The 11,763-nt window shown below is 61.2% G+C and overlaps 1 protein-coding gene across 1 annotated transcript; it reads right to left on the bottom strand.

Moving 5' to 3' along the window:
• Positions 1 to 763: 763 nt before the first annotated feature.
• TACR1 (tachykinin receptor 1) lies at positions 764 to 11,523 on the bottom strand (the record flags this gene model as incomplete). The annotated part of the gene is made up of 4 exons (XM_068171079.1): positions 764 to 1,616; positions 3,202 to 3,398; positions 4,543 to 4,693; positions 11,329 to 11,523. Coding segments are annotated over 4 exons (835 nt in total), but the record flags the coding sequence as incomplete, so codon positions are not given.
• Between the last annotated feature and the right edge of the window lie 240 nt (positions 11,524 to 11,763).

Consider the following 11,763-nt stretch of genomic DNA (forward strand, 5'->3'; position numbering starts at 1 on the left):
CTCCCTGGGCAACCTGTGCCAGGCTCTCACCACCCTCCTGGGGAACAACTTCTTCTTCACAGCCAATCTGAATCTCCCCACTTCTAGTTCTGCTCCATCCCCCCCAGTCCTATCACTCCCTGACACCCTCAAAAGTCCTTCCCCAGCTTTCCTATAGCCCCCTGCAGATCCTGCAAGGCCACAGTTAGGTCTCCTCAAAGCCTTCCCTTCTCCAGACTGAACAGCACAGACTCCTCTGGCTCTTCAGCCTGGAGACTGAAATGAAAGATGGGAGGAGCAGAGTGGGGCTGGGATGCACTGGGAGATCCTTGTTGCCTTGCAGGATGCAGGGAAGCAGCTGTTGCTGTGTGGTTGGAGGAGGAGAGCTCAGCTTTGTCCCATCCCTGCATCATTTCAGTCTGGAGAGGAGAAGGCTCCAAGGAGACCTAATTGTGGCCTTGCAGGATCTGAAGAGGGCTACAAGAAAGCTGGGGAGGGACTTGTGAGGGTGTCAGGGAGGGATAGGACTGGGGGGGATGGAGCAAAAGTAGAAGTGGATAGACTGAGATTGGCTGTGAGGAAGAAGTTGTTCCCCATGAGGATGGTGAGAGCCTGGCACAGGTTGCCCAGGGAGGCTGTGCAAGCCTCCTGCCTGGAGGTGTTTGCAGCCAGGCTGGAGGTGGCTGTGAGCAACCTGCTGTGGTGTGAGGTGTCCCTGCCCATGGCAGGGGGGTTGGACCTGGCTGAGCCTTGAGGTCCCTTCCAGCCCTGACCATTCCTTGATTCCATCCTAGCCACAGGGTGGGTTGGGGAAGCAGTGAGCAAGGCAGCAAGCAGCCAAACCCAGCCTTGTGGTTGGGCATGAGCCATGGTGGAGCACATAAAAAACCCAAACCCAACCCTGCTCCAACTCTTTTTTTGCTCTTGGGATCTCCCAGAGAGGAGGAGTGGAAGAGCAAGAGGGAGGAACACAGCACAGAACAAAGCTGCCACGGGAGCACAGGGTGGCCACAGGAGGGCAGGGGCTGGGAGGGACCTCTGCTGATCCTTCAGTCCAGTGCAGGGTCCAGACTCTCCTTGCCAGAGCAGGGTCTGTAATCTAGTGTAGGTCACACAGGAACACATCCAGATGGGTCTTGGAAGCTCTCCAGAGCAAGGGGCTCCACAGCCTCCCCGGGCAGCCTGCTCCAGGGCTCCGTGACCCTGATGGGAAAGCTGAGACAGCGCAGAGGGGAGGCGATGAGGGAGGGTGGGGGTGGAGGGCAGAGCTGGAGCATCCCACCCAGGAGAGGGGGATGGTGGCAGCCTGGTGAGCAGCTGCTGGAAGGCAGGAGCCTCCCCTCACTCAGGTGAGAGTGTTGGAGTAGAAGCTGAGGCTCTCGGAGACGGTCTTGGAGTCGCTGCGGGAGGAGCCGTTGGAGGTCATGTCCAGGGAGAGGCGCTTGGCCTTGCTGCCCTCCTCCAGCTCCTCCTCCGCCGCTCCCACCGCCGAGGACACGGTGGTCTCGATCCTGCTGACCTTGTACATGCTGCTCTGGGTCTGCAGGTACCTGGCTGACTTCATCTCCAGCCCCTCATACTCGGCGGCGCCGACGAAGGGGCACCAGCGGAAGGCCTGCTTGAAGCCCACGCGGAACCTGGGCAGGGAGGAGAGGGGCAGCGGTGAGAGGGGAGCTGGGCAGGGGGAAAGGACCTCCCCAGCAGGGGCAGGTGGAGCTCAGCTCAGTGTTCAACTGCAGCAACAAAGTGCTGCTTGCAGGGAGGAGAGAAGTCACTGAAAACCACAGAATGGGTTGGGTTGGAAGGGACCTCCCAGAGCATCCAATTCCAGCCCCCTGCCACGGGCAAGGACAGCTCCCCCCAGCACAGCCTGCCCAAGGCATCATCCAGCCTGGCCCTTGAACACCTCCAGGGAGGAGGCAGCCACAGCCTCCCTGGGCAACCTGTGCCAGTCCCTCCCCACCCTCACTGCAAAGAATTTCTTCCTCATCTCCAATCTCAGTCTCCCCTCTCCCAGCTCAAAGCCATTGTCTCTCATCCTGTCCCTCCCAGCCCTTGTCCAAAGTCCCTCCCCAGCGCTCCTGGAGCCCCTGCAGGTACTGGAAGGCTGCTCTGAGGTCTCCCTGGAGCCTTCTCTTCTCCAGGCTGAACAGCCCCAACTCTCCCAGTGTCTCACCACATTTCTTGCCCCCTCTGGCAGTGGTGCTGGAGCTGGGGGAAGGTTGTGGACATAGGAGTCAGGAATGTTTGGATACCTGCCCTCAAATCACAGGATCACCAAATGCCAGTGGGGGTGGGGGTGGGAAGGCAGCTCTGGAGCTCACCCAGTCCAACCCCCCTGCCCCACCAGGGGCACCCACAGCAGCTTGCCCAGCAGCACAATGCCCAGGGGGGGTTGGAAGCTCTCCACACCAGCAGACTCCACAACCTCTCTGAGCAGCCTGCTCCAGGCCTCCAGCACCCTCACAACAAAAAACTTTCTCCTCCTCTTCAGGTGGAACCTCCTGGCTGCCACTTTGTGCCCCTTGGCCTGGCCCTGGGCACCACTCAGCAGAGCCTGGCCCCAGCCTCTTGCCCCCCACAGCTCCTTCAGCTCTTGCTGAGCATTGCTCAGCTGCCCTCTGGGGCTGCTCTTCTGCAGGCTCTCAGCCCCAGGGCTCTCAGCCTTTGCTGCTGCCAGAGCTGCTCCAGGCCCCTCAGCAGCTTCCCAGCATGCCCTGGACTCTCTCCAGCACTTCCCTGTCCCTCTGCAACTGGGGAGCCCAGAGCTGGACCCAGGACCCCAGATGTGGCCTTATCAGGGCAGAGCAGAGGGGTAAGAGAACTTCCCTTGCCCTGCTGCCCACACTCTTCTCCATGCCACCCCAGGGCACCCTTGAGGCCCTTCTTGGCCAGAATACCACAGGAGAGACTTACTTAGGTGCTGTGGTCTCACCTGAGTGCCTGCATCCACTGGGAGCAGCCCCTGGCAGAGGATGGAACAGAACCATCCTGGGAAAGGTCTCCACCCACGCTCTCCTCCACCACACCCTCTTCATCTCCTCCTCCTTCCCTCCCTAGCATGGAATCATTTAGGTTGGAAGAGACCTTCAAGACCATCAAGTCCAACCCTTGAGCCAGCAGTGCCAGGCCAGCACGGAGCCACATCCCTGAGCCCCACATCTCCACAGTCACTCCCCCAGAGTCACTCCAGATCAGCCCAGCAGTGCCCCCCAAGCCCACCTGTCGTTGAGGCAGCAGTAGATGATGGGGTTGTACATGGTGGAGCTCATGGCCAGCCACATGACAGCCAGGTAGACCTGCTGGATGAACTTCTGCAGGTACCACTCAGGGCTGAAGTACTGCAGGGTGAAGTAGATGTGGTAGGGCAGCCAGCACAGGGCGAAGGTGCACACCACGATGATCATCATCTTCACCACCTGGGAGGAGAGGAGAGGGCAGGGAAGCAAAGGCATCCACCAGGCACCTCCAGAAGGGGAAAGCTTTTTGCCTTGCAGACCTTTCCACCACATCTGGGCAGCGTGTTAGTTAAGCCACACAGGATCACAGAGGAGGTCAGGGGGTGGAAGGGACCTCCAAAGATCTCCCAGCCCAAGCCCCCTGCCAGAGCAGGAGCAGAGAACCCAGCCCAGGGCACACAGGAACACATCCAGACAGGGCTGCAAAGGCTCCACACAAGGAGACTCCACAACCTCTCTGGGCAGCCTGCTCCAGGCCTCTGGCAGCCTCCCAGGGCAGAAGTTCCTCCTCCTGCTGAGCTGCAACCTCCTGGGCTGCACTTTCCATCCCTTGCCCCTTGGCCTGTGCCAGGCTGCAGCTGAGCAGAGCCTGTCCCCTCCCTCCTGCCCCCCAGCCCTCAGCTCTTGAGAGACATTGATCAGATCCCTCTCAGCCTTCTCCTCTCCACACTCAGCACCCCCAGGGCTCTCAGCCTCTCCTCCCCAGGCACTGCTGCAGTCCCTTCAGCAGCCTTGGAGCCCTCCCTTGGACTCTCTCCAGCAGCTCCCTGTCCCTGCTCAACTGGGAGCCCAGAGCTGGATGCAATGTTCCAGGGGTGGCCTCAGCAGGGCAGAGCAGAGGGGGAGGAGAAGCTCCCTGGCCCTGCTGGCCACACTCCTCTGAATGTCCCCAGGACCCCCTTGGCCTTCTTGGCCCCCAGGGCACATTGCTGTGCCCTGCAGCCCTTGCTGCCCAGCAGCACTGCCAGCTCCTTCTCCTTGGGGCTGCTCTCCAGCAGATCCCCTCCCAGCCTGTGCTGCTGCAGCTTCTTCCTCCTGCCCAGCTGCAGGACTCTGCTCCCCTCCTGGCTGACCCTCAGCAGGTTGCTCTCTGCCCAGCTCTCAGCCTCTCCAAGCCTCTCTCAGTGGCCTCACAGCCTGGCCTGGGCAGACTGAGAGCAGGGCAGAGAGGCTGCTGAAGGACAGCCCTCTGGAGGGCAACTGCTCCACTGGCAGCCATGCAACAAGTCCTGGCTCTGTTTGCACCCCCAGGGCAGGCACTTTGGCCGTGGCTGGTTGGGGTTGGAGGTGAGCTCTGGCTCCTGCCCCGCTGGGAGCTCCTCACCTTCCGCTTCGCCGAGACCTGCTCATGGTAGCGGTCAGAGGAGTCCCCAGGGATCTCACTTGCCCACAGGGTGATGCCCACCACGGTGTAGGCACAGCCAATCACCAGCAGTGGCAAGAAGTAGATCAGGATGGTCATGCAGAAGTGATACCTAGAGAGGAAAAACAAATGGTGGAGGCTGAGTGTGGCCTCCAGCCGCCCAGGGCTGTGTCCTGCAAGCTGAGCTGGGAGGCAAAGAGCTGCCCTGGGACAAGGAGAACTCGGCCTGGGGCCTGCAAACACCTTGGCTGCACAGCTTGGGAGGGCAGTCATGGGATGGTAGAGGAGGGAAGGGAGCTCTGGGGCTCATCCTTAGGGACTTGCTGAGCTGGTTGAGCTTTGGGTGAGCTTCATCACAAGGGTCAGAGAGGGTTACCTTGGGGAGGTGATGTCAAGAGGCGAGGAAGCCTCAGATCCCAGCCTGGGGTGGGGAGGAAGGGAGCTCTGGAGCTCACCCAGCCCAACCCCCCCTGCCCCACCAGGGGCACCCCCAGCAGCTTGCCCAGCAGCACACTGCCCAGGGGGGGTTGGAAGCTCTCCACACCAGGAGACTCCACAACCTCTCTGGGCAGCCTGCTCCAGGCCTCCAGCACCCTCCCAACAAACAACTTTCTCCTCCTCTTCAGGTGGAACCTCCTGGCTGCCACTTTGTGCCCTTTGGCCTGGCCCTGGGCACCACAGTCTGGCCCCAGCCTCTTGCCCCCTACCCTTTAGCTCTCACTGAACATTGCTCAGCTCCCCTCTGGGGCTGCCCTTCTGCAGGCTCTCAGCCCTAGGCTGTGAGGATGATGAAGGGACTGGAACCTGTCTGATGAGAGCAAGAGCTAAGGGGGGGGTTGGGAGGGGGGGTAGACTCTACTCAGTGATGCTCAGGGAGATGCCAAGGGGCAAGGGGCACAAACTGGCACCCAGGAGGTTGCTGATCAGGGCAGGAAAGTTGTTTGCCATGAGGGTCCCAGAGCCCTGGAGCAGGCTGCCCAGGGAGGCTGTGGTGCCTCCTCCTCTGGAGGCTTTCAGGCCCCACCTGGATGTGCTGTGTGTGCCCTGCCCTGGGTGACCCTGCTCTGGCAGGGGGCTTGCACTGGGTGATCTCCACAGGCCCCTTCCCACCTCCACCACTCTGTGTGCTGGCTGAAGTGAAGCAGCTCCAGCTGGCAGCTGTGGGATGCCTGAGCCTGCAGGTGCAGGCTGTCAGCTCCCTGACAGCTGAAGGGAATGAATGGATCACTCTGAGGTGCTCCAACACTCCTGGTAATGAAGCTACAGCTTGCTGCTGGGGGGCAGCCAGGGTGGCCCTGCCTTCCCCCAAGGCTTTCCCAAGCCTCTGCTGCCAGCCTCTGGCATCCACATGGCTGCCAGCCCACAGCATCATGGGACCCCAGACTGCTTTGTCTTGGAAGGAACCTTTCAAAGCTCCTCCAGTCCAAGCCCCTGCAGGGACATCCCCAACCACAGCAGGCTGCTCCCAGAGTCCCATCAAGCCTGAGCTGGGATGGTGCCAGGGATGGGGCAGCTCTCACCTCCCTGGCAGCCTGGGCCAGGCTCTCCCCACCCTCAGGGTCAAACATTTCTGCCTTCTCTCCACTCTCAATCTCCCTCTTTGAGTTCAAACCATCACTCCTTGTCTTGTCCCCACAGGCCCTGCTCAAAGCTCTGTCCCCAGCTTTCTGCTCAGCCCCTGAAGCACAGCAAGGCCACCAGGAGGTCTCCCTGGAGCCTTCTCCTCTCCAGGCTGCCCAAGGCCAACTCTCCCAGCCTGGCCTCCCAGCAGAGCCCTTCCAGCCCTGCCAGCATTGCTGTGGCCTCCTCTGGCCCTGCTCCAGCAGGTCCCTGTCTGTGCTGAGGGCTCCAGCTCCTCTCTGCCAGGCTGGGGACAGGACACCCAGCATCCCCCTCCTGCTGCAGGCCAGCAGCCAGCAGCTCTCTGCCCCCAGCCAGCCCCAGCAGAGCTGTGCTCCACAGGGAATTCCCTCCCAGCCTCTGCTGGGGCTTTGCCTGGGTGCTTCTGGGAGCTGTGCCCAGCTCCAGGCAAGGTGCTGCCTCTGCTGCAGGCACCCCAGGCCCTGCAGCTCACTTCTCCTCCTGGGAGCTTTGATTGACCAAAGTGGTAATGAATGAATCAGGTCCCCAGGGAGCTGTGCTGGCCCCAGCCCTGTGCTCCCAGGCCAGCTCCTCCTGGCTTTCCACCTGCAGTCTCATTTGGGCTCCCCTTGGCCCAGCACTAATCACATTTGGGCAGAGCTTTTGGTGAGCTGCTTTCTATTTGGCCAATTAGAGAGGAGCCTCTCTGGCTCCACCAGGCAGGTTTGGTTGTGGCTTCCCCTGTGGGGTCTGCAAGCTGCTGCAGGCAGCTGGGAGAGGAGGAGCAGAAATGCCCCAGAGGGGATGGGGCACTAGGGAACAGAAGCAAGGAGGGCCAGGCACAGGGAGGACCTTGGAGGGCCAGGCACAGGATGGACCTTGGAGGGCCAGGCACAGGGAGGACCTTGGAGGGCCAGGCACAGGGAGGACCTTGGAGGACCAGGCACAGGGAGGACCATGGAGGGCCAGGCACAGGGAGCACCTTGGAGGACCAGGCACAGGATGGACCTTGGAGGACCAGGCACAGGGAGGACCTTGGAGGGCCAGGCACAGGATGGACCTTGGAGGGCCAGGCACAGGGAGGATCTTGGAGAGCCAAACACTGATGGCCCTTGGAGGACCATGCACAAGGTGATGGAGCCATAGAATGGTTTGGGTTGGAAAACCTCTCTGAGCTCATCCAGTCCATGATCAACCCTGCACCACCATGGCCCCCAAACCATGGCCCCAGGTGCCATGGCCACAGCTTGCTGGAGCCCCTCCAGGCATGGGGACTCCACCACCTCCCTGGGCAGCCTCTGCCAGTCCCTGACCACTGTCCCTCCTCCCCACCCTGACCCTCCCCTGGCCCAGCTTCAGGCCAGTCAGAAGGACCACCTTGGACAAGGTGACTTTGCAGAGCCCTTTGCAACCTGATGCATCCTGTGCCCCTTGTTTGCAGAGCTGCCTGGGCATGGCAGGGACCTCCAAGGAGCCCTGGGTTTGGAGCCTGGGGGCTGAGAAGCCTTCTCCATGGGCACATCTCCTCACCTTGGAGCATCACCAAGGAGCCCAACCAGCACAGCCTGTGTCACACCCCCAGGGCTCTGCCTGGGGCTGAGCTCTGAGCTCCCTGCTGCTGCTCAGCTGGCTGGGAAGGAGCCACAAGGGCTTGGCCCTTTCTTTGCTGTCACACACTCATGGAATGGGTTGGAAAAGCCCTTCCAGGTCATCCACCCCAACCCTCCTCTGGCTCTGCCAAGGCTGGGAGATCTCCCAGGGTGGAGATGCCAACTGGGAGAGGCTTCCTGTGGCTCTCCACTCACTCCTGTGCCACACTGCCCCTGCTTTCCCCCTTCCCTGCTCCTGTAATTAGCTTCAAAGCAGGCAATTGGAAGCCTTCCCACACTGGGATCATCAAATGGTCTCAGGTGGAAAAGTCCTTCAAGGTCATCCACCCCAACCCTCCTCTGGCTCTGCCAAGGCTGGGGCTGAACCATGGCCCTCAGCACCACACCTCTGAGGCTTTGAAACCCCTCCAGGCCTGGGGACTCCACCACCTCCCTGGGCAGCCTGGGCCAGGCTCTGAGAACCCTTTCAGGGAAGAAGTTTCTCCTGAGGTCCAACCTAGACCTCTCCCTGAGGCCATTCCCCCTTGCTCCTTGGCACAAGAGCCCAACCCCCACCTGGCTCCGAGCTTGGAACCATCCAACCCCCAAAGCATTTGGTGGGGGGCTGAAAATAGCTCCCAGCTCAGCAGGGTCTCTCCAAACCAAACTTGCAGAGCCCAGGGTGGGATTTTCCTGCCCCAGAATAACTCTACAGGGACAGGTGCTTGGGGCACTGTCAGTTCCCCCCTCCCCTTCTGCTCCTGTGGCCTTGGGGCTGTTATTTAAGGCAGGGGCTGGCAGCAGCCAGCCTGCTCACAGTGTCCTGCTGGAAACTGCTGTCCTGTTTGCAGGGCAGGGGGAGGGAGGAGAGAGGACTGCTGAGGGGGAGACCTCCTGGCTCTCTCTCCCCAGCTCCCTGGCAGGAGCTGGGAGCCAGGTGGGGGTTGGGCTCTTCTCCCCAGGAACAAGGGACAGGACAAGAGGAAATGGCCTCAGGTTGCCCCAAGGGCAGGCTCAGGTTGGCCATGAGGAACAATTTCTTGCCCTGGAGGGTTGTCCAGGCCTGGCTCAGGCTGCCCAGGGCAGTGGTGGAGCCTCCATCCCTGGAGGGGTTTCAGAGCTGCAGAGATGCAATCACAGAATGGGTTGGGTTGGGAGGTCACAGAATCAACGAGGTTGGAGGAGAGCTCAGAGCTCATCAAGCCCAAGCTGTCCCCCAACACCTCCTGACTACTGAACCATGGCTCCAAGGGCCACATCCAATCCCCTCTTGAACACCTCCAGGGATGGGGACTCCACCACCTCCCTGGGCAGCACATCCCAGTGGCCAACAACTCTCTCTGGGGAGAACTTTCTCCTCAGCTCACCCAGCTCCAACCCCCTGCCCTGGGCAGGGACACCTCCCACCAGCCCAGCTTGCTCAAGGCCTCATCCAGCCTGGCCTTCAGCACCTCCAGGCTTGGAGCCTGCACAGCTTCTCTGAGCAGCCTGTTCCAGAGCATCACCACCCTCAGGGGGAAGATTTTTTCCCTGATGTCCAACCTCAATCCAGTCTCAAACCCTTCCCCCCTCACCCTGGCACCCCCAGCCTATGTCCAAAGTCTCTCCTCAGCTCTTCTGGAGCTCCCTTCAGGTACTGGAAGGTTGCTCTAAGGTCTCCCTGGAGCCTTCTCTTCTCCAGGCTCAACAGCCCCAACTCTCCCAGCCTGTCCCCACAGCAGAGGTTCTCCAGCTCTTAGATCTTCTTTGTAGCCTCCTTTGGACCCTCTCCAGCAGCTCCAGGTCTCTGTTGTGCTGGGGGTCCCCTATCTGGGCACAGCCCTGCAGGTGAGGTCTCACAGAGCAGAGCAGAGGAGCAGGATCCTCTCTCTCCAGCTCTGGCCACACTGCTTTGGATGCAGCCCAGGCTGCCCTTGGCCTCCTGTGTTGCCAGTGCCCACTGCTGGCTCCTGCCCAGCTTCTCCCCCAAGTCCTTCTCTGCAGGGCTGCTCTCCATCCTCTCCTCCAGTGCCAGCCTGGATTTGTGCTTGGCACTGCCCTGCCCCAGCTGCAGGACCTTATTGCACCTCCCTGTGGCTGGCCCCCACCACCCCCTGCTGATGGACAGAGTCCTCTCCTCTGCCCCCCAGCAAGACCTTCCCCATGCTTTGCCCACCTCCTGTGTGCCCTGCTCTGGCTGCAGCTCCATTTCCCAACCCTCATCGATTGGCTCCTCAGGGGCTGGAGGTCTCCAAAGCCTTTTGTTTCCTCCTCTCCTTCTTTTGTTTCCTCACTTCCCACCCCTGACATTTAACTCACTGCAGGGCTTCAAAGCTGCAGCCCCAGAGGAGAGCTGAGCTGGCAGGGCCAGCAGGGGTGCCCAGGCCCTTTGGAAATGCCAGGTGTCATTAGTCAGCACCTTAATGAGAAGGGAAAACAGGAGCCCTGCTGAGTCCTCCCTCCCAGCCCAGTGACTGCCTCCCAGCCTGAGCTGATGGCACAGAGGCTGAGGTTGGGCTTTAATCAGCTGAGTTGTGGAGCATCTGGGATGGGGAGATCCCAAGCCTGGTTTGCTTTGCTTTGTCTCTGCCCAGGGGAGGTTGGGAGAGGCCTCTGAGGTCACCCAGTCCAAGCCCTCCCCCAGAGCTCATCATCCACCACTGCTGCTCAGCCACTGCCCCTCAACCACCTCCCTCAGCACCTCATCTCCAGGGCTTTGAAACCCCTCCAGGGCTGGGGACTCCACCACCTCCCTGGGCAGCCTGGGCCAGTGCCTGAGAACCCTTCCTGGGAAGAAATTGTTCCTCCTTGCCCACCTGAACCTGCCCTGGGGCAACCTGAATCCATTTCCTCTTGTCCTGTCCCCTGTTCCTTAGCACAAGAGGCCAACCCCCACCTGGCTCCAGCCCCCCTGCAGGGAGCTGCAGAGAGCCAGAAGGTCTCCCCTCAGCCTCCTTCTCCCCAGCTCCCTCAGCTGCTCCTCTCCAGCTCTCTTCTCCAGACCCTTCCCCTCCTCTCTTGCCCTTCTCTGGCCCTGCTCCAGCCCTCAAAGTCCTTCTGGCAGTCAGAAGCCCAACCCTGCCCCCAGCCCTCAAGCTGTGGCCTCCCCAGTGCCCAGCCCAGGGGCACAATCCCTGCCCCTGCTCCTGCTGCCCACTCCAGGCCAGGCTGCTGGTGACCTTCTTGGCCACCTGGGCACCCCCTGGTTCCTCTCCAGCTGCTGGCACCCAGCACCCCCAGGACCTTTTCCCCACCAGGCACTTTCCAGCCTGGAGCCTTCCTGGGGTGGTTGCTGTGGCCCAGGTGGATTGGTTTGCATCAAGGATGAGGACCCAAGGAGCTCAGGGTCCTTGGTGGCTTGGGGCAAGCACAAACTCAACTTCATCAATCTCCCTGTGCCGCTCTGGGGCATGGGTGGAGGTTTCTCCACCACACAGCTGCTTGGGGGAGGGATTCCCTGGCCCAGGGCATTTTGCCATCCTTCCTCTCTTCCTCTTCTCAGACCTCCTGTGGTGGTTTTTTCCCTGCAGGCTGCCCTGGCCCACCCCCACCCCCAGCCCCCCGACTCCCCCCCAGCTGCTGCCAGCCTTCGACTCACGTTTTGCCATACAGGTTGGTGCTGTGCTCTGGCCACTCCACCAGGCACACCAGGCGGCCTGGCAGCTCCTCCATCACTGAGTAGTACCCCTGGGGAGATGCCAGCAGGAAAGCCAGGAGCCAGATGACTCCAATGACCACCTTGGTGGCGGTGGCTGAGAGGCGAGGCTGCAGCGGGTGGATGATGGCCATGTACCTGCACGGGGGGAGGAGAGAAAGGAGACATCAGGGCTGGGAAGCAGCTGGTGGAGCTGCTGGGGCTCAATGGGGTGGCTTGGGGGGGGACCTTCAGGACCATCTGGGCTGCTGGGGCCCGTGGCAGGGGGGTTGGAACCGGCTGAGCTTCAGGGTGGCAGGGACCTGCTGATCCTGAGGACCCAGAGCCATCCTCAACACTTTCCATCCAAAGCTCCCATCCAGATCCAGTGCCAACCCA

Source organism: Melanerpes formicivorus, unplaced genomic scaffold (genome assembly GCF_026170545.1).
Source record: "Melanerpes formicivorus ecotype bairdi unplaced genomic scaffold, bMelFor1.0.p_v2 SCAF_1661, whole genome shotgun sequence".
NCBI lineage: Eukaryota > Metazoa > Chordata > Aves > Piciformes > Picidae > Melanerpes > Melanerpes formicivorus.